This window comes from Sus scrofa, chromosome 18 (assembly GCF_054392235.1).
Source record: "Sus scrofa isolate SSC_HxYL_T2T_F1_AM1 chromosome 18, Sscrofa_HxYL_maternal_Yorkshire_Landrace_v2.0, whole genome shotgun sequence".
Lineage (NCBI taxonomy): Eukaryota > Metazoa > Chordata > Mammalia > Artiodactyla > Suidae > Sus > Sus scrofa.
The window spans coordinates 39,903,052-39,927,190 of record NC_139400.1 but is presented as its reverse complement, the minus strand read 5'-3'; the positions used below and the strand labels follow the sequence as shown (position 1 = coordinate 39,927,190).

Genomic DNA, 24,139 nt, shown 5'->3' with positions numbered 1-24,139 from the left:
AGTATCATGGAATCATTTTACAGAGAGCAGTAAGATGTAAGGAGTATAGGTGAGAGGCATAGAGAAGTGGAACCTAGGACTAAGGACCATTGCATAGAATGTGAGAGTAGTGATCTAACATATATGCACATACACGTGTATACACAACAATGTTCTTTTGTTTTCGAATGTAGTTATCTACCTCGAAAGATTATCATCTAGAATTTAAGTTTCTTTCTCAGCTTCCAGCCCACACAAGACTTGTAGCACTGCATGCCATGAGGTTCTGGATTGCTTAAACTTCAATTCTGATTACTCAGTATATTCATGATGTGTATATTTTGTGTTCCTTCTTTTTCTGACTATGTGGTCTCCTCCTAACTGAAAATGAAGATTGCTGTGTCCACTGTATCCTGGCCTGCCTGTTCTGTGAATTCCTGACGCTCTGCAACATTGTCTTGGGACAAGCCTCGTGTGGCATCTGCACCTCAGAAGCCTGCTGCTGTTGCTGCAGAGACGAAATGGGAGATGACTGTAACTGCCCTTGTGACATGGACTGTGGCATCATGGATGCCTGTTGTGAATCATCAGACTGTTTGGAAATCTGTATGGAATGCTGTGGAATTTGTTTCCCTTCATAAATATTTATCTTCTGTGTGTTAAAACTGGAGAGTGTTTCAAAATTTTTCTTAAGGAGGAAGAAAAAGCACATGGTAAGATTTTCATCAAATAACTCAGTATTTGCACTGTTAACTCATTATTGTAGGTAATCTCTGAAAGCCTTTTTTTTTTCTTTTCTAACCAAATCAACATGGTTTAATATGTGAAATTTTAACTCCTTTTAAACTTCTTAATAGGTGACAATGACTGAGGGACATTTTGACCCAAAAAAAAAAAAAAAAAAAAAAAAAGACAGAAAAGCAAAATGTCTCCTCCTTTTTATACTATTTACATTTCTTTTAACCAGTCTTAGGAGCCCCTATTCCTAATGTATTATTTCTCAATGGGTATTTAAATCAGTCCATTTATTTTTGGTGTTTATTAATGGTTAAAAGTAAGGGTTCTTTAAGCTTTGGGAAACAAATCCACACCATGGTTGGGCACCCCGTGTTCACCTCCACGCTCTGTTCTCTCCTTGCTCGGTGGCCAGTGAGTGCCTACTCTGTGTAATTTCTAGCTGTAGTACAGAGGTGGATGCCATTCAGCTCCCATCCAGGAGAACATCCCCAGATTACCAGACAAAAGAGGCGTGTAAAGAATGAGCCAGTCCATGGAGCATACTGAAGTGAGCATTAAGAGAGAGAGAAACTCAAGAGGCTGTAGGATACACAGAAAAGAATATCTAATGTCTACTGGAATCTTCAGAAGGCTTCCAGGGAAATGTGGCATTTAAGGGGGCCTCTTAGGATTAGTGATTCATCTCCTGCTTTAATGAACTAGATTTAGGACCAAGTTTTAGGTGGCTAGCCTGAGCTGTGTGTGCCCTTGAGCAATTATAAGAATAACGCCTTCAGTCTGTATTTTCTTTAGTTGCAGCAAGCCACCTTTCTTCTTAAACTGTAAAATTTAAACTAACTAAAAACATGCATTTTACACATAAATTTAGATGTTATAAAGTTTTGATTAACAACATGATGCTTTATAAAAATAGCTACATGTCATGAAGAATGTGGAATACTTTTGACAGATTTCACTTAAATTAGGAGGCTTTTTTCATATGAAAATCCCAGCATCCTGATTTTGATTTATTTAAAAGTTTCCTTTTAAGAGCTTTATGTCTTTTGGAGGGGGTTGTTTGGTTAGGACACAAACCAAAAAGCCCCCCCCCCCCGCCAATATTTTATAAACAGAGTTTATCTTCATTGCAAATCATTGCTTCCAATGGAGTGGGAATCTAGACAAAATACTGCAATTTTATATTAAGTTAAACCAATATGGCAGGTAGTTAAGATCCTTAAGTTTAAAGAAATATGTCTTGTAACGACAAGACTTACTGTGTAGTGACTAAGACATAGAGGCTTTGTGTGGTGCAGATCAAAAGGAGAGTAAATTTTCATACTACATGATCTAGTAAGTTTGATCTTTCCAAACTGTAGTTTGGTTTGATATAATGTAATTGCTTGTAGAAATTTTGAAAGTATACCTTTGGATGAGTATTTATTTTCACTTTTCCCATTGACTATCAAATCGATAGTTAAAAACAAATGCATACTTTTAGGAAATGTAAACCTAGGCTTTTAAGAAAGATTTTAACCCTAAAGCATAGGTATGTCACCAATTTTTTTTTTTCCCTTTGAGATTAAAACGTACTTTCTACTAATATCATTACTTAAATGGCTTAAAACAAAATAGCAAACTCTCAAATCCCCCTTTCAGTTTACTCTACACACACACACACACACACACACACACACACACACACACACACCCTACACATGCACACATACACACACAGTTAAACTCTTGGGTTCAAATAGAATTCTGGTAAATGGCTATCTTTCTCATCCTTGTCTAAAGAGCATCTTTGATGTAACAAATGAAATGTAAGAACAACTTTCTGCTATTTCATAGTAACCAAAATCTGAATATTTACATATACCCAAAGTTAACTTATGCATATATATTAGGATGTAAGAGTTATCAACTTTATGTTGACATATAAAACCTTCTAATGACCTGGCATCTTTAAAATATAATACTTTTTGTCCTACAAAAATTTTCAGTCAAATGGTTTGTCTGATATTTTGTGTATTCTGCTACTATTTGCAATGAAGATATTAGCACTTTTAAAATGTTTCTCTGTAACAGAGAACATTAATTGACAACAGAATTTTATTTTCATATTTATATTCATAGTACTTTTCCTCTCTTGTCTATTCCATAGTCATTCCATAAAGTACCTTGTATGATTTTCTAAAAATAAATGAAAAAAATGAAAGTAGGCAAATGTGAAAAGTTTCAATATCTATTTTAGAATTTCTGTATGTAAAATGTTCTCTTGAATTATATGGCCCTCATGACTAAGTGTTCTAGTTTACAGTTATAGATTTGGTCTCTTTTTAAATGTGGAAACTTATTCTTAAATATTTTTAAACTGGACCTGTATTATCCTGAATATCTTATTTTGAAATAAAAAAATGAATTCTCTATTGTTCTTTAGCATATTTTCAATATAATTGATATATTGATATTTAAATGAATTCAACTATAATTTAAACCTGAGGCTTTTCTTTGCTTGCTACATCCCTTTCTGAAGATTTCCTAGTCTCCTTGTGTAAATCATATGACTCCTGTCTGTAAATGAAAGATTCAGATAAACTTATATTGCAAATCATAGTTGACTTAAGATTTCAAAACATAATTTCTCTTTAAAATTCATAATAGATCAAAATATAAGTTTTGTACTCTTTTTAGTAAATTGCTTTTATTTATTTGCTTTGGAAGTATCTCCCAACTTATAAAAACCAAAGTAGTTTTTGAATATGTATGATGAGATTAAACACCAAAGATATCTGAAACTAGGTATTAGATTTAATGAGTTTCACCTAAAAATAAATCAGAAATACTTTCAACTGGGATTTTTAGTAGCATAATTTTTAAGTAGTAGGAAATACTTTATTGTTAGTACTTAACTCCCCATATCACTCAGTCTATCAGCTATATCCATTTTCCTCCCCTGAAGTAATCATTGTTTCTCCGAACAGTTCAAGTAGTAACCAAGGCAACCTTATGTAATAACTTTTCATTCTTTACCCATACAAACACTATCAGTGCCCTAGATTCTAATGTTATCAACGTCAAAGTCACTAACATAAATAAGACTCGAGTCCAGAGTCTCTGTGTTTTGCTGTCTTGAATTCCCGTGTAAATGCCTAGATTTACCCACCCACCTAATGAATAAGTTTATTTATTAATAAGATTACTTTTCAAATTATTCAAGATCTTTATGCCCCTTCCAATTACTTGTGATTTGTAGGCCTGTAGGTTTATTCCATCTAATTTGACAGGCAAGATAAAATTTCATCAAATACTACACTACCCATTTTACTCTTAATGTAGGAAAAAGTACCATTTTTGTTTTAATCAGCAGTTAATATATGGAGAGGGGTTATTCCACACTTACTATTTATATTTTAAAATCAAGGATTGGGTACAAGGCAGTCCTTTTAACCCTTAATCTGCATGATTCCCTACAAGCAATAAATTGATAATGACTTTTTCTTTAAGCTCCTCAAGGGAATCCTATAACCCTCAGGATGTTTCATCCTAGAGAAGAAGGTTAGCACTGCTCATGAGAAAATGGTTCCTTCCAAGAGTGAGGCTACTAGTATTTTCTTGCTCATCTCAGCTTACTTTTAGAGATTTTGGTTATAATGGAAGGGGTTGTAGAAAGGGGCTATCATTATGATGCAGCTCTAATGGTGGAGGGTAGTTTTTACAAAAATGACCACTGGTGACTAAATCCACCCTGTTTTCACATTGCAAAGTTCCCAGTGAGAATTGGCTGCACCTTCTCTTTAAAGGACTGTGTGAATCAAAATATCATCCAAATGATCAAATTTTCATGAAGTCAACAGGCAATCTGGAGGGAAAAGTATTACAACAAAGCCACAGTTGAGTCCCACCTGGAAAGCAGGGTCTCTAGGTGAGCAGAAATCTGCACCACCTCATTCTTCATCAAACTGGAATGACTGTGTGACATTTTCCATTGGGGCAACAACTACAGCTCTTAAACTGCAAAATGGAAACATGAATACATTCCTGCCTTCCCACGGAACTGCGGCTACTAGTTCTGGTTCTGTTGTTTGCTTTTCCATTATTCATGCTCTTGATCCCTCACCATAAGAGAATCTTGAATTTATTTGTGAGGTGACCATGAAAAAAATTACTTTAGATAACCACCCCTGGACACATTGCCAACATGGAGTATAGACGGAGGTGTTAAAGTGTAACTCTACAATTAAGTGTTCACTTCCAGGAAGGTCTTTGTTTGCTGTTCAGTGGAGAATGTAATTATTAGGAAAATAGTGAAAAGCCAATTTGAACAAATTTTAAGTTTAGCTTGAAAAACAGAAAAGGTTCTTAAGTTCTGTCTGATGCATAAAGGGGTAGAAGCAAAGGAATTACATTCCAAAGCCAAGAAAGAGGGTGTACAAAAGCAGCTGATCCACTTGACATAGTTCATAGCCTTTTGCAAAGGCATAAAAGCCTGTTGAGCAGGGGACCAAAAGATCTCATTATAGGATGAAGCCAAGCCATATTAAAGCTTGTGCACTAGTAACTATGTCTAAAAACAGCCTGCTGTTTTATATTGAACCAATACATTTCTTAACTTGGTAGGTTGCAGTGTAAAGATGTACAGAGCCTGTCTGCTGGATGCTATGCCAATTACAGATGTGGCAGAGTGGTGTCAAACACCTGCAAATAGTTAGGATCTCAAGCAATCTTTGAGTGAAACAAAGGAAGTTTTAAAATGTCATCTGAAAACCTAGATAGCACTGTTCATCGTGGGCGTCTGACTCTCAGAGCCTTGAGAACACCTTTATTATATAATTTAATGTGGACATCACATGATCCCTCAATCAGAATGCACAATTCTTTCAAGGACATGAATAGTGCCTGAGAGATAAGGAGAGTATCTTTGAAAAAGAAGGCCTTCAGATGAGAAGGCATCTGTGATAAGCTCTGCAGGAATGGCATTTTATTGGTGTTGAGGGGAGGGAGGAGGGAAATGCCCATGAATATATATTGTATTAGATTTTGTTAGATCATCAGAAAGAATAATTGGGCATATTTACACAATTACATTTTAGTAAACTATTATGACAGCTTAACTATAACACATTCTGGTAAAAGTACATTAAATTGCAATCCTAAAGCAATTCGGCTGCAGAGAACATTATTTTTTTATCTAATTATTCACAAATTAATGAATAAAATTAAATTCCCATCACTGAAGAAAACGAAGCAATGGTGAGAATCAGAACTACAGATTAGTGAAAGCAAAGATATGCAATGCATAACAGAATTAAAGCATTTCTTTTATTCAAACCCAGTGCTTAAAAAAGAACAAATCCATCATCTTGAAATTTGACTTGTAGCTTGACATTAAAAATAATATGAGTAGAATTTTCAGTGGGGTAAGCACAAAACTAGTTCAAGTTGTGTCACTCTCAATTACTGTACTCAGGTGGTGTGCCCATTAAAATTCCCACTTGTGGGTTCCGCTCACTATGCAAATGGGGTCATTACCTGGAGAATTTAATTGGTTATGACACTGGGAGTAGGACTTTTCCTTTCAAAATAAACCTACTTACACACATTTTCACTAGAAATTTGATTGTTATATATACTTTGGATTGTTTTGCTCTACAAATATTTACTAAAATTAGACTGTCTTTGCTTACATATTTCTTGCAAATAAGTTGAAGTGGATCCAAATTCCTTTGTGCCCAGAGTTTTACTTGTTTCTCTCTGAAACTAATTAGAATGATCTTTTATAAATTATGTTGCTTAACAAAATATTTTTACAAAATCTTTGGGTCTTTCACACCACCCATCACATATGGGTGCATTTCCAGTGAAAGTTTTCATCATTTACTATTTCACCTTTTCTCCTTCCTCATAGCTCTAAATATTTACTTTGAGGGGCTTCTTCCATTTGTCTACTTTTTTTTTTTCACTTAAAGAAATGTACAGTTAAAGAATTAACCTGCTCTTGTGGATGTATAATATAGGAAGCACTGCTGAGGAGCCACACCTGTAATACTTGCAAGGCCCTTCACTGATAAGATGCGGGGAAGGATATTAAGTTGTTTGTCAGAATTAGTTCTAGAGACAGTTCCACCAAGAGCCAGGAGAGAAGTGAATTTGAAAAGAACAAACAAGGAGTTCCTGCTATGGTGCAAGAGAATTGGCGGTGTTGCTATAGTGCCAGGATGCAGGTTCGATCCCTGAGTCACCACAGTAGGTTAAAGGATCCGGCATTGCCACAACTGTGACACAGCCAAAAAACAGAAAAAAAAGAAAAAGAAAAAGAAAAAAAAGAACAACAAATCAGTATGAAAAGTGCAGTTCTACATACACCTACCATCTGTTTTCACTGATTGTGACAATTTCACCTCGAGAAAGCCTGAGTTTACAGCTAGCTAACAAGAACATTGATAATAGCCTGAATTTACAAGGAACAGTGAAATTATAGTATGGTTTAGTGGATGCAATATTAAAACAGGCATCCAGGAATTTAGTTCCTAGACACTGTCTCAACCAGCAGTTCCCAGAGTGAACCTGAAGTAGCAAAGGATTGCTGTAACTATTAACGATATAATCTCAAGGAAGCACTCACAGTTCCTTGCCAGAGAGGGCTTATACAGTCTAAATCTGTATTACTACACCAAGTTGTACAACAAGCACAGATTTTATCATAGCTTATCTGGATCTAAAGAGAATATTTTTCTTTTAATGTAAAAATGAACATTCTAAAATCAGAGAAAAAAAATAATACCAGGGATGACGGAAGAAGAAATATTTCGAATTTGTAACTGGACCACTGGGCAGAATTTTTAACATCTGTAACTATGGGAGATTTCCCATAGAATATCAAACATGGATCCAAGTCTCTGACATTCATTTTTCTATGATATTTCTAATTGTGCCCGGAGGATAAGAAGGAGTTGGCGCATCCAATAAATATAATCATTTACATGCATGGAGCTCCCTTTGAAGTTAATAGGACCTATGGAAAGGGGAGTTATGCACCACGAAAACGGAGTTCAAGGTGAATCTAGTTCTTTCTTTTTAACATGCAGTGGTATTGCCAACACATTTGGATTTTCTTACTGCTTATCTTGCCTTTGTATGTGATGTTTAAGTTGGAGTTGAATGAAGTGCTCCATGTGTAGAGGAAAGATAGCCAAAAAGAGAGGATGTGATGATTGGCAAGCTTATGCTCAGGAACCAGTTTTATAAGATAGTATCCAAAAGTGATAAGGCCTGACATTTGTAGAGCTTGTTTAACTTTTCAGAAGGAAACCACATATATTTTCTCATTTGATTTTCACGACCCCATGATTCCCCTAGGATATGCATTTTTACTTCCATTTTACAGATGAAAAAACTGGGACAGATTGCATGTTTACTTCCTAAAGCCACACAGTTCCTGAGAGAATGTAGGAAACCTGATTTCTATTCTCAGCTCTTTCCATTAGAATGGTATACTTCTTAAGAAATCTTATGTAACTGAATATAAGAAACAGACTCGTCACACCTGCTCTGATGGCACTTGGAGTGAGGAAGTTGGGATCTGAATTCTTTCCTGCTTTGTTTCTTATCTCTCACCTTTCCTACCTTGAGTGGGTATCCTAGCACAGGCTCCAAGGTAGACTGAAATCATAACTCCTTTTATGTCATATGTGCTTTGATCCCTGAAAGTCAATCAGCTCACAATATGCCCTGTCCTGTGACTATTTATCGATGTCTTTCTTTTTTTCTAGATGGATAAGGAGTCAAGAGTTAGAGGGTCTTCCTAAGACTGGTTGCTGGTCATTCTCCATGTGTCCCTGCAGATCTGTTCTCAGTCTCTGCCTGTATTGTGCTAAGCTCCCTTGTTTTCTGCTTTCTAGTTGGCTTTGGTTGACGGAAAGCACTAATGGGAAATCAGAAGGTGCAAAGAGAAAGAGGTCAAGGTATTAATTCCCACCCTGTTCCCTGGCCCTCTTCCTGCCAAACAGTGATTTTTAACAACTCCATTCCTCCATACAAGGAGCTCCTGTGCAGTGACCCCTCTCCCATAGCTACAGTTCCATGATCCTGCCCCCTCAGGCACAGGGAAGTAATATTTCCCACTGTTGCTAGTCCCTGGCACTTCAAAATCCCTTGTTGGTTACCTCTCAGCTGACTGTTCCTCTGTAAACAGTCCCTTTCATTAAATGCTCTTCAATTAAGCCCTTGGAGTGAGCCATCTGTTTCCTGCCAGTACTCTGACTAATGAGGTAGTGAGAAAGAGTGAGTTTGTGCATGTGCAAATGTTGTCTGAATCCAATATTGTTATTGTGCATTTCAAAAGCTTATCAAAATAATGTAGATCCTAGTGGTCTCTTAGATGTTTGTCCCTTTAATATGGACAGTTTAGTCAAATCTAATATTGTAAGAACTACATTAGACACTCCAGAAATGTACTTAACAATTTAAGGTTCAATGATCACACATCTCCATGCTAACATTTGGCACTATAACAAGCTGAGGGTGGGAGAGGGAAAGAAAGAGGGTATCATTACCATGAGTGATCTAAAGCTCCTGATTGAGTTTAGAGTTTATAAAGCTTTAGTATCCCTAGAGATGATGAGGTTTTCCTGTTTTCCCACAACCTGAAGTGACTCAACATCTTTATCAATATAAGCAGACTCACAACTGAAAGCTCAGGCTGGAAATAAATCCTTTCATAAATGTTCTGTTTGGGGACTCTATGTGCATGTAACCAATGGTAATAAAACAATTGAATATGACATCTACATGCCCTCAGAGTCAAATGACTAAGCTAAAGTCGTTCCAATATTAACCTTAGGCCTCCAGATCAACCCCCATATTTGTAAGCTCAAAACTTGGCAATTTTAATTCATGCCTCAATATACACCCAAATAGTCAAGGAGCATTTAATGACCATCTGTTCTTGCCAGACTCTGCTGATAGTAGTGATAGCAAGGTTTCCATTGACAAGTTTTCAGTTGAAAGAGAATGCACAGAGAATCAAAGAGTTATAAGAAAGGCAGGTATAATTGTTAAGAGAGAGGAGAGGTGGGAGCTAAGTCTCCTTAGGTGAGCCAGAACGGTTTCCTAGAAGAGGTAACATTTGAACTGGGGTTTGAAGAGAGAATAATTACTTATGTATTCTGAAGTTGCAGTAGTATTGGAAAGGACCGAGTTGGTGATGGTGGGAGGAAGCAGAACTGAGTCCAACAAGGCAGTGCCTTGATGCAAAAACAGGAATATAGATCAAAGGAACAGGATAGAAAGCCCATGCACCTCTTCAATAAGAGGTGATGGGAAAACTGAACAGCTACGTGTAAAAGAATGAAACTAGAACATTATTCAACACCATACACAAATATAAACTAAAAATGGATTAAAGACCTAAATCTAAGGTCAAATACTATAAAACTCTTGGAGGAAAACATAGGCAGAAACTTTTTGACATAATCTTTTTGGATCCACCTCCTAGAACAATTAAAACAAATGGGACCTCATTAAACTTAAAAGCCTTTGCACAGCAAAGGAAACTATAAACAAAACAAAAAGACAACCCACAGAAATGAGAAAAAATATTTGCAAATGAAGCATCAATAACATAATATCCAAAGTATACAAACAACTCATGCAGCTCTGCATTAAAAAAAAACAAACAGCCCAATAAAAATTTGCAGAGGATCTAAATAGACATTTCTTCAAAGAAGACATACAGATGGCCAGAAAGCACATGAAAAGATATTCAACATTGCCAAGTACTAAAGAAATGCAAAACAAACTACAAGGAGGTATCACCTCACACCAGTCAGAATGACCATCACCAAAAAGTCTACAAATAACAAATGCTGGAGAGGGCAAGGAGGGCATCACTTTTGGTAGGAATGTAAGTTTGTGCAGCCACTATGGAAAACAGTATGGAGGCACCTCAGAAAACTAAGGATAGAGTTACCATATGATTCAGCAATCCCACTCCTGTGCATATATCCAAACAAAACTATAATTCAAAAAGATACATATACCCCAATGTTCATTGTAGCACTATTTACAATAGCCAAGACATGGAAGCAACCTAAATGTCCATCCACAGAGGAATGGATAAAAAAGATGGGGCATCTATATACAATGGAATATTAGCCATAGAAAAGAATGAAATAATGCCATTTGCAGCCACTGGATGGCCATAGATATTATCATGCTAAGTGAAGTTAGTCAGTGAAAGACAACCAGCATATGGTAAAATCATATGTGGAAACTAATTTTTAAACTGATACAAAAGAACTTCTTTACAAAACAGAAACAGACTCAGACTTCAAAAACAAATTTATGGTTATCAAAGGGGAAACATGGGGTAGGAGGGAAGGGATCAGTTAGGAGTTTGGGATTAATGTATATATACTTCCATATGAAAAATAAGATAACCAACAATAACCTACTGTATCATACAGGGAGCTCTGCTCAATATTCTGTAATAATCTATATGGGGAAAGAATCTGAAAAAGAATGAGTATGTGTGTGTGTGTGTGTGTGTGTGTGTGTGTATCTGAATCACTTTGACCTGAAACTAAAACAATATTGTATTGTAAATCAGCTATACGCCAATAAAATTCTTTAGGAGTTCCCACTGTGGTGCAATGAGATCAGGGGCATCTCTGGAGCACTGGGTCACAGTGGTGGCTCAGATCTGAACCCTGGCCCAGAAATTCCATATGCCATGGGGCAGCCAAAAGAAAACAAAAAACAAACAAAAAAAGAATGTGGCTTGGATCCCATGTTACTGTGGCTGTGGTGTAGTCTGGCAGCTGCAGGTCTGATTAGACCCCCCAGCCTGGGAACATGCTAACACGCCCAGTGTTTGCATACAGAATGTTAAAAAGTAAAGTTCATAGGAGTTTTAAAGTATATACATGTTTCAGGCCACTAATGTCATGTCTTCTTTGAGTGAGATAATGCATCTGAAAGTGCTTGTAAATAGTTTCACCAGTATTAGGAAACCTCATCTGAATTCCATTTAGGGTTGACATGATGGGAAAGGTAGTATACACGGTATTCTGGTGCATGAACTAATAACAAAAATGCCAGAGTAAAATTTTCCACTTCCCTAATATGCTAGGGATGTGTGGTAATGGATATCAAGTCATGGGTTACAGGGGAAAAGTGAGAGGAAGACAGAGGCAAAGAATAATGGACAAAGGATCCCCTGAGTGCCTGGCATATAAGAAGTGTGTTCATTTCTTTATTTGTAGAATTAATATGGGAACGAATGAATGAATGAATGAAGAATATATGTGCATATGTATTGCATGAATAACTTAATGTGCAGAACTGGATTTGTTTTACCACAACACACTGGATGTTATTATGAGCATATTAAGTGAAAGAGAGGACAAATTTTCACTAGGCTCTATGCACAATGGTTTGGTCATTTTTAACTAAATCTACAAATCACTAACTAGTTACTGATTACTGATTGGTTAAATGAATCATTTCTTGAATTGGCTTAGTAAGTCCAGTTCCCATCATAAGTCTTAGGTAATGTATGACCCAAATCTCTTTGGTTGGCCTCCAGCAGCTCTAAAATTAGTGAGTAAATCTTCCAAAGTTATATTCTTGCCAGCCTTTGTCTTTTTACACAGCCTGATTCAGATTTTCAGCTGGGCAAGTTCCAAGTTTTGTGTTAGTCTGGGAGAGTGTTTACTGGCCCCAAGAGGTTGCCTAATTTGTCCTAAGTTCTGTGCATCACACATTATGTTTCCTTAGCTCTAATAAAGTGACCCAAACCTGTATTAACTATTTTATTCTTTGCCAAAAATTTGCAGGAGGATCATAGAATTAAATTCTGTTTTCTTAAAAAATAATTACGTTAAAATGTAAATATTTAAATTCACATTACAAACACTAATCAACTCTCAAGGAGGTCTTTAAAATATAGGTGTTAACTAAGGGGAGCCTCCAGGGCAAAAGAAGCCACTGGGGTTCTTTTTTGTTCCCCATTGATAGAGTCTGGTACTTGAAGGGAATCACAACACAGCTGCCCAAGTGGAACTTTGACTTGCATCTGGCAACTAAATCATAAAATATGAACTGGGGAGGAGTTCCTGATGTGCCATAGTATACTAATGATCAGCATTGTCCTTGAGGCATTGTTACTTCGATCTTCGGACAGTGCAGTGGGTTAAGGATCCGGCACTGCAGCAATGGGTAGGTCAGAGCTACAGCTCAGATTCAATCCCTGGCCCAGGAATTTTCATATGCTGTGGGAGCAGCCAAAATAAAGGGGAAAAAAGGAACTAAGGGCTTTTATCTGTTCTTGAAAATACTTATTAATTTTTGAAAGTATGGAGGACAGGACAATGGAAATCCAAGACAAAGCTTATATTGGTTAGATTCTTAAAATGTATATTTTGATTCCTTGAGTGGTTTTGTTGTTAGAGATCAAGTCAGAATAAAAGGAGCCATGTGCTGAGGATTTTCATCTATTTTGAAGTCAAAAGGTTGCCTTTCATTAGATTACATCTTCCTTTAAACAAAACTTTGTTTTTTGGGCTCTCTGACCTAAAATATGCTAAACTGTACAGAAGTATACAGGTAGTACTGATAATTAGTCAGAGGCTTTCCCTAAATCTATCTATTTTAAAAAATATTTTGATGAACATTGCTGGCATTTTAATCATTTCTTCTTTAAAGAGAAGTATCTGTCTTGGATGAATGACTATTTCCAGGGGGGAGTAAAATTTATACTTAATAAGAGAAAACATTTTATTTTATACTCTCTGAAATTTCAACATGTCTGATTTGGAAAAGTATCAAATGTCTGCATATATTTGTGACAAAAAGGTTATATTCTTTCTATACTTACAAAAAAATTCCCATCATTTGGAAGTAGGTAGATTGTCTTCAAAAAGTTTTTCTAAATGAAAAAATATGGTGGAATAATACAGTGCATAATTACATTCCAAGTTGGCATTAATAAAGTATTATACTTATAAGTTTTACAACTAGAAGTAGCACTGTGGTTGTCATATATTACAGTACACACAATTTGATTGTTACAGAGTAGACATCTGCCAGAAACATTTCAGTTTAGCATGATGAATTTACCTTAGTCCTGTCAAGAATCACATTACAATGCCAAAGTATTGCTTTGAATATATGTTGAAAAACAGAAATAAATTTGTTGAGGTAGGGTTTCAAATCCCCTCAGAATCATGTCATTACTGGTATTGTGGCTAGGCACACATGAGCTCAGGTTACTCCGTGGGGGATTTGCCAATAGTGAATGTCACTCATTTAATCAGGACAGCTAAAGAAAAGATATTGTTGACTGTGGGTGACAGAAGGAGTTTATCAGCATCACAGCAAGGATTCTAGCATACGCAATTTACATAAAGGTATAAGAATATTTAAAACATAATCCCTTTCTAAGCCATTTAAACACATTCACATGGGAAGTGGTTTATCTGCAGCCCCCTTTTCAGCTTAATGGTCAACTTTTCTGAAAGATTTAACTAAACTCTAATAGAGGCCATGTTTGCCTCAAAATACCTAATTGAAGCCACTGTTTGTTCAAATAGTGGAATTTACACTTCCCTTGTGTGTGAGGTATAAGATTATAAGGTAGACAGCAGGAGATGCAAACAATTGGCAGATTATTACCAAAGCCACTCAAGAACTATTGATAAGCACATGACCAGGGTCTTTGGGAGACTAAGTAGACCAGAATCTCCTCTACAGCCTTCTCCAGAAATGGCAAGCAAAATTTTACTTTAATTTCTTGAAAGTCCTATGAATTCTATCAAGAATTTACTGTGCACTTTGGAAAGATTTTACGGTGTGCACATGACCACATGATAGGTTCTTATATTCATAGCCACTTTTAAAGTCTAAGATACAGAATAAAGACCACTGCCTTAATAATACCAAAGGGCCACATCCTCATAGGCAAAATTGTGGGCAAGGTTCACAGTTGAACTACCATAAAATTTAGCTGCCACTTTCATTTGAGAAATGTGGCAGATAAAAGCAGTTTCAATATTGCACCATTGCATTAATGTAGATGTAGCACAGATATATTAAATTTTTCCCTCTCAACACCATGCTCTCAGGAAGTAGTAAAAGTATTATGTTTGCATGATACTGATTTGACAGGTAGTCTGAGAAATATATGAAATGTTGTATTTTTAAAGGACCTGACTTATGAAAAGTCATATTTGAGGGAGTGTGGAATCAATTCGCAGGGATAGTTTATGGTCTAGGAACCCTACAAGGTAATGGGAGAAACTGGTATATATATATATATATATATATATATATATACACACACACACACACACACACACATATATAGATATAAACTGACAGAGGAAAATTAATAGCTTATATTGAACTTCATCAAGGAGCAATAAAAATTATATAATCTCTAAGTTTATATTTGCAACATATCAATAGTATTCAGTTAGTCTAGAAACTGCTTTCAGTTTGCCTTTGATATCTTCTGATTGCTTCCAATTCTGCTACAAATACAAATGTATGTCATATGCATATAAGCTAAGTATTAAAAGATAAGACCTAGATAGAGCGAGATGCCAGAAATGAACTTTTTATGTTGTGTTGATAAAAATGTTTGGGTGTGTGCGTGCATGTGTGTATATCTCCTTGCTCAATATAATCACCTATATATCCTGGAAAAATATTCAGAACACTGATTTGAAGGTTTGCTGACTCTTCTCTGGCAGAATTTTGACCATAATATAGGCTTGAGAATCCTAGTTGTTTCCCCCTAAGAGGAAAAACTCGTAGCAAATAGCCCAGATAAACAGAAGACATGGATAGGAAGAGAACGGATAAATACAATTATACTATACTAAGAAAACAGTAACAGAGACCACTGTCAATGTATGAGGAAAACAAAAGGATTCATGGAACATCATATTGTGACACAAAGACGAGCATGTCACTGCAGACACTGGAAGAGAACACTGCACTTTTAGGGAAAAGTTCTTTTTATTACAACTATGAGATTTCCTTTTTCATATGAATTTGGAAAGTTTAGACATCCTAACAGGTCTGGTATCTCTCCAACCTATCTCCTCTATTAAAATTAAAAAAAAATATTACAAATCTTTTCTACTTGCCTGCTATAGTCTAGCAAGGGGAATTAAGAGTATAAATCAAATCCGTTTCCTCTGAATTTACTTGTATGATGAAGCATGTTGAGTTTTTTATTTGGGAAAAATGTCAGAGACTTTTTGGCAGCCTGATACTACTGCTCACGGTGCTCCACCTCTGGCTTTTAGATCAGGTAAAATATGAGATACTCAAACTAATACTCAACATTCTGAGAAAGAAGTCTGGGGCAACAAGACTCTCAAAAGACAAATTGTGGTTACCAAATATTTTCAAAATAAAAACTATCATTTAAACCACTTAACATTATTTTGTACATGTTGCCTTTACATGCAAAAATTTTAAAGAATAAATTGAAATACAAAATTAAATTAACCCTCAGAGTACAACTGTTTGCATAAATAATAATAGTACTTAGGAAATTTAGTGCTGATAATCTGTAGGATAATTTTTTAAACTACAGCAACACCCCTGAACATCTGTTTGTGTCATCTGCATCTCTTTTCTCTTCGCATGCTATCTGAGGACATTTTTCTTCTTTTGACTTCTGGCTTTCCTTTTATATTCAAGTTCCATTTCATTCATCATCCTTCACTGCTTCCTCTAAAGTGCCTGTTTATAAATATCCCCTCCTAAGTCCATCATCCTCTTTCCTCCTTGCTTCTCTTCAATGTTTAATTCTCTTTCGACATTCTCAGTACTACTCAGTTAAGTTTGGCACATATTTTTAAATGGCTACTTTCTACTATGCACTGGGAAGACAAGCTAAATCAAAGTTGGCTTATGCATTTTCAGAGCATATAGTAGACTGAAGGAAATAAAGATGTGAACAAATTATGAAAATGCATTGTGAGAAGGTTCAGAGAAATGTGGAAATGATAGGGGACTGAAGAAGGCCAAGGTTTGGGAGGAATGAGAATTAAGATGGAAAGAACATTTGAGCCAGTTCTTGAAAGATGAGTTCACATCTCCAGGCAGACAAGGCGAGAAGGGAGGACAGTTCAAGCAGAAGGAATAGCATCTCAAATAAATGAAGCTGTAAAGAGCATGTGTATCCTATGACCAGAGAATGTTCAATGTGGCTGAAAAACAACTTACGTGGGAGGGAGAGTGTGGAAGATGAAACTGAGAACATAAGCTGTGGCTAAATTTTTTTTTTTTAATGTCATGCCAAGTAATTAAACAATTTTTTTTTCTTTTTAGGGCCACACATGCAGCATATGGAAGTTTCCACATTAAGGGTCAAATCAGAGCTGCAGCTGCTGGCCTACACCACAGCCACAGCAAGGCCAGATCCAAGTCATGTCTGTGATCTACACCATAGCTCATGGCGACGCCAGATCCTTAACCCACTGAGCAAGGCCAGGGATTGAATCTGCATCCTCAGAAGGTGGTTACCGCTGAGCCACAATGGGAATTCCCAAATTTTTATTCTATGTACCATAATTTCAAAGCAGGAAAAGATAGTTTCAGATTTGTGTTTTAGAGAGGGTCATTTAGGCAAATAGACTGGAATATACTGGAAATGAGGGAGAGAGAAGGGAGAAAGTGGTTTATTATAAAAAAGACAAAGACGGTGAAATATTCAAGGCTACCACGTCTATGGTAGTGGGGTTAAAGGAAGGGGATTAGGCATTCAGGAGATAAATTGATGATGGAATATATGGGACTTAGGATATGAGCATGAGAGAGAGGAAAGAGTCAAAGATGAAAGCAAAATTTTTATTCTTGTCTTATAATCGTGTCACTAACCCATAAAAGAACATTTGATGAATGCAATGTGCTAAGAATGAGGACCTCACACACATGAAATATCCAGGCAGCCTAACTGGTATGGGAGCTCATGTGGAATGGGAGCTCAAAAAAGAGGTCAGGACTAGAAAAAAAATTCAAAAGTTGTTTCAGTTTGGATAGCATTGCCCTGAAACCAGATTCTGAAGCAAGAAGCTGTATTTGGTTTATCTGGGAGGTGATCCAGAGAGCATAATTGAAGGATCAGGGAGAGAGACACAGGCAAAGAGGAAAAGCCAGTTTCAAGGTGTTATTGAGGTTGTCATGGTGGGCAGCCAGGTCTCACTTTTGCCAGAACCAGCTGAGAATGGCAGAGAATGCTTCCCAGAAATGTGGACCTGAAGGACAAGAGGTGGGGGGATTAATTTATAAAATCCTATTCCACTGACCAACACTCCCCCTGAGGATATCAACACCTCACACTTCAAAGCTGCACCTGCTCTGGCCAAACTAACTCTCACAGGTCTGAACCAGAAAGACAGAAAGGGTTACTTGATGTTAGACTTAGGCAGAGCAGAGCCCACATGGAATGCTCGGCCCCATCCACAGCTGAAAACAGAGGTGTCATTTAGCAAATGTGAGTCAGGGCAGCAGACGGATTTGCTATAAAAGATAATCACAAATAGGTGCTACTTGAAGTTACTCAACTTAATGAGAGTGCTAGAGTAAACACGTAGACCAGCACCTCTTGACACAGTCAGATTTGAGTAAACCCACAGAAAACAGGAAATATGTTTGTATTTATTTCTGGATATACTTTTCTGAGAAGTAAGTCCAAAGCTTTTATCAAACTCCCAAAGTATTTCTTGACCCAGAAAAGTTTAAAAAATGAAAATTTGGAGCATAAATGGAAGTACAAGAAATTTTGAAAAAAAAAAAATAACATTTAAGGGTCAAAGAGGAGGAGATGGGGAAAGAAGTGTTAGTGCCCAGGCTTTGGAATCCTAAAGATTGGGTTTGATCTAGGATTATTTGAATTTGAGCAGATGATTGCATTCTTTGATTGTCATGAGCTCCTCTGTAAAACAGAGATAGTAACACATGTCATGGGAATGTTATGAGTATCATAAATGGGAAATGCATGCAAAGTACCTAAGATAAAGTAAATGCTCATTAAATGGTAAGCTATTAAAAAGTAGAAAAATGCCAGGAAAAACTGATAGAATTCAAGAAACAATTACCAAAAATGAAGCAACTGATAGTTTGCAGTAGGTAAACATATGACCACTTTAAAAGAGATCATTCCATTTTTGAAGATTTTGTCAAGAACAATCAAAATACACTGGGTAAAAAGGTCAGGAGAATAGTGGGTTGAGGAGTAAAGTATTAGACAGTTAGAGCAGACTCAAACAAATCTGATCTCTCACCCAGTATCAAGCCTTACAAATAATTTTTAAAATATACCCAATAAAGAAGCACAGATGAAATAGAGAGGTCTGGGATTTCTACATAGCATTCCAAGTCATTTCTCCTGCAATAGCCATCCTATTTCTAGGCCCAAATAGCATGAGACCTCCAAATAAGGTTTTGGAGGGTTACCTGAGACAATTATGAAACATCTTCATAGTATACCCAATAGTCATTCTCCAAGAGTGACATTTTATACCCAAGAGTCATTCATACGTAGATCCTGGATTTCTTTTCTTTCATTTTTTCTTTTCTTTTTTTTTTTTTTCCTGTCTTTTTGATTTTTTTTTAGGGCCACACCTATGGCATATGGAAGTTCCCAGGCTAGGGGTCTAGTTGGAGCTATACCTGCCAGCCTAGGCCATAGCCACAGCAAAGCCAGATCTGAGCCATGTCTGCAACCTATGCCACAGCTCATGGCAATGCCGGATCCTTAACCCACTGAGTGAGGCCAGGGATCAAACCCGTAACTGCATGGTTCCTAGTCAGATTTGTTTCCACTGCGCCACAACGGGAACTCCCTGGATTTATTTTCTTCAGTAGTCTGTTAGTCAGGGACATCTTGCTGAGAGAATTTTGTGAATAAGATCTTTTTTCTAGCAAATATTAGTCTATTTATGTGTAAGTCCAGTTGACAAGGAGATGGGATCAATTAACTTTTCCTCATCTTCTTTTACCCAAGGGTGCTTCCTACCCCCAAGGAGACTGAATGGATCAGAAGCCAACTGCTTGAACTCTTTTTCTCCTCAGCATCCTATTCATTGTCCCCCCACCTCTAATTCAAAAGCCCGATCCTTTTTCTTTTCAAATAGAGAAATAATCTTTCTATTATTATTTGATATATATCCTTCCAGAATTTTCTTTAAATATTTACATACTTATTTGTGTATGCTGTAATGAAATAGTAGTTATACTGTATGTGGTATGTGTGTGTATTCACATATACATTCTCGTTTTGTTTTGTCCTTAACAATGTATCTCACAGCTCTTTCACATTATCCCATAGAGACTTAGTTCAACTTTTTAACAACGTCAGCACCTCTGATGGGTCTGAGATTTTAGTCTATTTGTAAGTTAAATCTAGTCCATCATGTTGGTAGAAGACAACTGCATTAGATAAACAAAAAAAAAAAAAAACTTTCTTACTGTCAGCAATAGCAATATCCAGATTATCAGCACTTATATGAATTTCCTGAACTCCAGTGCCCACAGAGTATCAAATGAAGAAGAGGCAATGCCTGTATATGCAGAAGGTCGGTGACTTAAGCTTTGAGAACCCAAATCTGTATTATTCAGCAATAAGCAAATCAGCTCTACTTTTGCCCTGGATGAGGATCGTATGTTTATTATACTGGAGAGTAAACAAACATGGCCTATGCTCCAGAGGGAGATACTACCTCTATCTTTCAAGGGTATTCATTACACAAACATTCTTGCAAAACATGCAGAAATATGAGATGTGCTCTGGATTGTCTCTCCCAACAAAAAAGTTTAAACAATTTCGTAGTACAGCCATTATTTAAATATTTTCCTAGTAGTGGTCATTAATAGCTAAGGTAGGAGTTGTAGGGGCTCCGTGGTAATGAACCAAACTAGAGTCCATGAGGATGTGAGTTTGATCCCTGGCCTCGCTCAGTGGGTTAAAGATCCTGTGTTGACATGAGCTGTGGTGTAGGCCGGCAGCTGCAGCTCCCATTTGAGCCCTAGCCTGGGAACTTCCATAGGCCCTGGGTGTGGCTTTAAAAAAACAAAAAAAAAAAGGAAAAAACTGTTAAGGTAGAACAAATTTTTATTTCTCAAATAATTATTTTCCCAGGGTTATTTATTGAATGAACCAAAATTTTTAGGTTATTATCAGGTTTTTCAGTTATATTTGATGTGAATTCATTTTCTGAAGTTTGATTTTGTTTGCTATCTTTCTTAGTGGTAGTTTCTCATCTGTTTTGAATGCATTTAAAAATTTTCTTCACTCTCAATTCAAGATCTCCCTCTCTACAGTCTAAGAATTTTTGACTTGTTCCATTTGGTCCCCTAGGGCCACCTTGTCAGAATCAGGTCTTAGGATGATGACTAGTGGCTCCTGACTGGGGATTTCAAATTGATTAATTGAGCCAATATCTTGTATGGACTCAGGCTTGACTTCAAATCTGAGTTCCCTCCCCTCCCAACTCTCAAAGTAGTGTCATCTTTTAAACCACTGTCCTTAGTGATCCAAAACAGCTATTTTCGTTGTTCTCTCAAAGCACAGTGGGAGCAAACCTTTGTTTAAAGAACTGAGGCTGATGTAATATGGATTACATCACGGTAAATGAACTTCCTGCCACCTAGATCTGATCTGGGTATAGAGCCCAGCAAGTCCACAGCTTCAGGTACTTAAACTCTGTGTACCTGTTCCAGTATCATATGTATGCATATCTAGTTTATTTTTCTAAAACTTATATTTTGTTTTCACATTGCTATGTAGTTTGAGCATAGGGGGACCTCAAAGATGAACTTAAAATGTTACCTTGACTGCTTGCCTGGAGGCAAACATAACATAATAAAAACTACACAACTGAATAGCTAAAAACCAACCAAAGGGGGAAAAAAAACACACCCAAATAAAATAAAAAACCTGCAAGGATTTGATTAAAATTTGGCGGAGGATATAAACAAACATTTTTCAGAAGAAGACATACAGATGGCCAACAGGTACATGAAAAGATGCTCCAAAATCTCCAGGTAAGTAAAAACCACAATAAAATATCACCTCACACCTGTTAGACTGGCTATAATCAAAAAGATATGAAATAGCAAATGTTGGTGAGGATGCAAAGAAAAGGGAAGGAACACTTATCCACTGTTGGGAAGGAATGTAAATTGGTGCAACCTCTATGGAAAACATTATGGTGATTCCCTTCAAAATTAATGAAAGAACTAACATATGATCCAGCAATTCTGAGTACTTATCTGAAGGAAATAAAAACACTAACTTGAAAAGACATCTGCGCCTTCATGTTCACTGTAGCATTATTTTCAATAGGCAAGAAATGGAAAAAACCTAAGTTAATAATTAATGAATGAATAAATAAAATATGATACTTATATATTTTTATATATTTCATATTTATATGACATACCTGTGCAGAATATTATTTAGCCATTAAAAAGGAAACCCTGCCATTTACAACAGATGGGACTTGAAGGCATTATGCTAAGTGAAACAAGCCAGAAAGAGAAAGATAAATACTATATGATTTTATGTGTGTATTCTGACAAAACAAAACAAAATGCAAACTTGAATTCACAGATACAGGGAATATATTGGTGGAGGCCTGAGGCAGGGGGTAGAGAGTGAGCAAAATGGGCAAAGGTGGGTAAGAGGTACAAACACCTAGTTTTTAAAAAAGGTAATTTATACATAATTGTGGAAATGCATATGATGTAAGACTTTTACAAGATTATAAATTGACACAAAGTTTAGGATTAGATTTGAGCTTTTCTTTTTAAAGTATAGTTGATTTACATTGCTGTGCCAATACCAGCTGCACAACAAAGGGACCCAGTCATACATAAATACATACACCCAGTCATATGTATAAATACATATATAAGTACACACACACCTTTTTTTCATATTATTGGGGTTAGTAGATATAAACTATTACATTTAGAATGGATAAACAGCAAAGCTCTGCTGTATAGCACAGGGAATTAGATCCAATCTCCTGAGCTGGGTTCAGCAGAAATCTTCTATTATCAGAGAAACTATTGATTATATTTCCATCCTCAGAACTTTCTTCCACACTCTAATAATTTGATGACATTAAAACTCTCCTATACTAGCCATATATAAAATATTATTATCAAGGCTACCAAGTCACAATTACCCAAATATTCTAAACCCAACTTTCTGGGTGGACGACACAGTGAAGGCAGGAGAGATAGGGAAATCAGTACGCTTATTTTTTAATTGTATCAGTTTTAAAAATATAAAAAATAGAATATTTTGGGGCCAATCATAACCATCTGTGAATTCCAGATAAAAACAATGAAAAAATAAGAAGTAACATTTGAATAAAGCTCAGAATCCAGTGAGAGCTTTTTATCATTTGGAAATCTGAAAAACATATTAACAGTAATTTGTCTTTTAAAAAATATGGTAACTCAAAATACAATAGCATAGCCTTTAATTTCCTATTGTTATTTATAAATGGTGTAAAATATAATTATAAAAAAAGCTTTCAAAGTTTTAATAAATTGTTAAGCACAATTAGTGAAGGACAATGCAATCAGATTTTGAAGGACTTTTTTTCTCTAATATTGCGTATTTTTACTTAGATTGTCACTTATCTAGTGACAATGTGAATTCAAATAAGGAATATGTATATTTTAAAACAGAAACCTATGTATTCACATGGAGAAAACTGTGTAACCACAGAAAACACATCCTTTATCTAAATCTTTATCTTAGGAAAAAGGCTAGACTCTTTTCCCAGCCTAATTCCCTGTTCTACAAATAGATAAAAATAATACCCTTTAAGAAGGTAAGATGTATTGAGAAGATTTTTTAAACTTATTCTTAAGAGAAACTACCAGAATTATAAGACATAAAACTCAGGTTGCTATTCCATACCAGTAATATTTAAATCAGTGATGGGTGTTCGTTGAAACGTAGTCCCATACCAATACTTGGTATCATTTTTTTCTGAATCTCTCTAGAACCTTGTAGTGTATTGAAGTAAAAAAATCAAACTTTTGGATTACTTAGACCAGAAAAAAATTCCAGAAACACTTGTGAGAACAAACATAATCTTTCCAACTATTTTGTTTTGCTAAGAAAAAAACATTATAAAAAATTGCTAGTTAACATAGTCAAAAGATTTTAAACAAAATTAATAAAAGACACAAAATAAGCTACAAGTTTTCTCAAGAAGTAGTGGTTGGGCAGCTTTGTAGCAAAACATAAATATATATTACATTTCTTGTTTGAAGTGAACCCATGAATACTTTATTGTTGACTTACTATTCAAAAAATATTTACTGAGTGCTGTGTACTAGGTTCTGTTCTAAATGCTAAGGAACAGCAGTGCAGTGAACAAAACAAAGTCCTTACTTT

The 24,139-nt window shown here is 36.0% G+C and overlaps 1 protein-coding gene and 1 long non-coding RNA gene across 10 annotated transcripts in view; one reads left to right on the top strand and one right to left on the bottom strand.

Annotated features, from left to right (window-relative positions):
* Positions 1–3,126, top strand: part of MDFIC (MyoD family inhibitor domain containing) — a 101,053-nt gene extending 97,927 nt beyond the window's left edge. For all 6 annotated transcript variants that reach the window (XM_021079120.2, XM_005673229.4, XM_085005746.1 and 3 more), the window contains one exon: positions 373–3,126. In XM_021079120.2, coding sequence (XP_020934779.1) covers positions 373–620 — 248 coding nt within the window. In that variant the 3' untranslated portion in view covers positions 621–3,126. The remainder of the gene's footprint in view (positions 1–372) is intronic.
* LOC106506806 (uncharacterized) overlaps positions 1–24,139 on the bottom strand; it is a 424,630-nt gene that overhangs the window by 75,558 nt on the left and 324,933 nt on the right. The gene's annotated exons all lie outside the window — the stretch shown is intronic.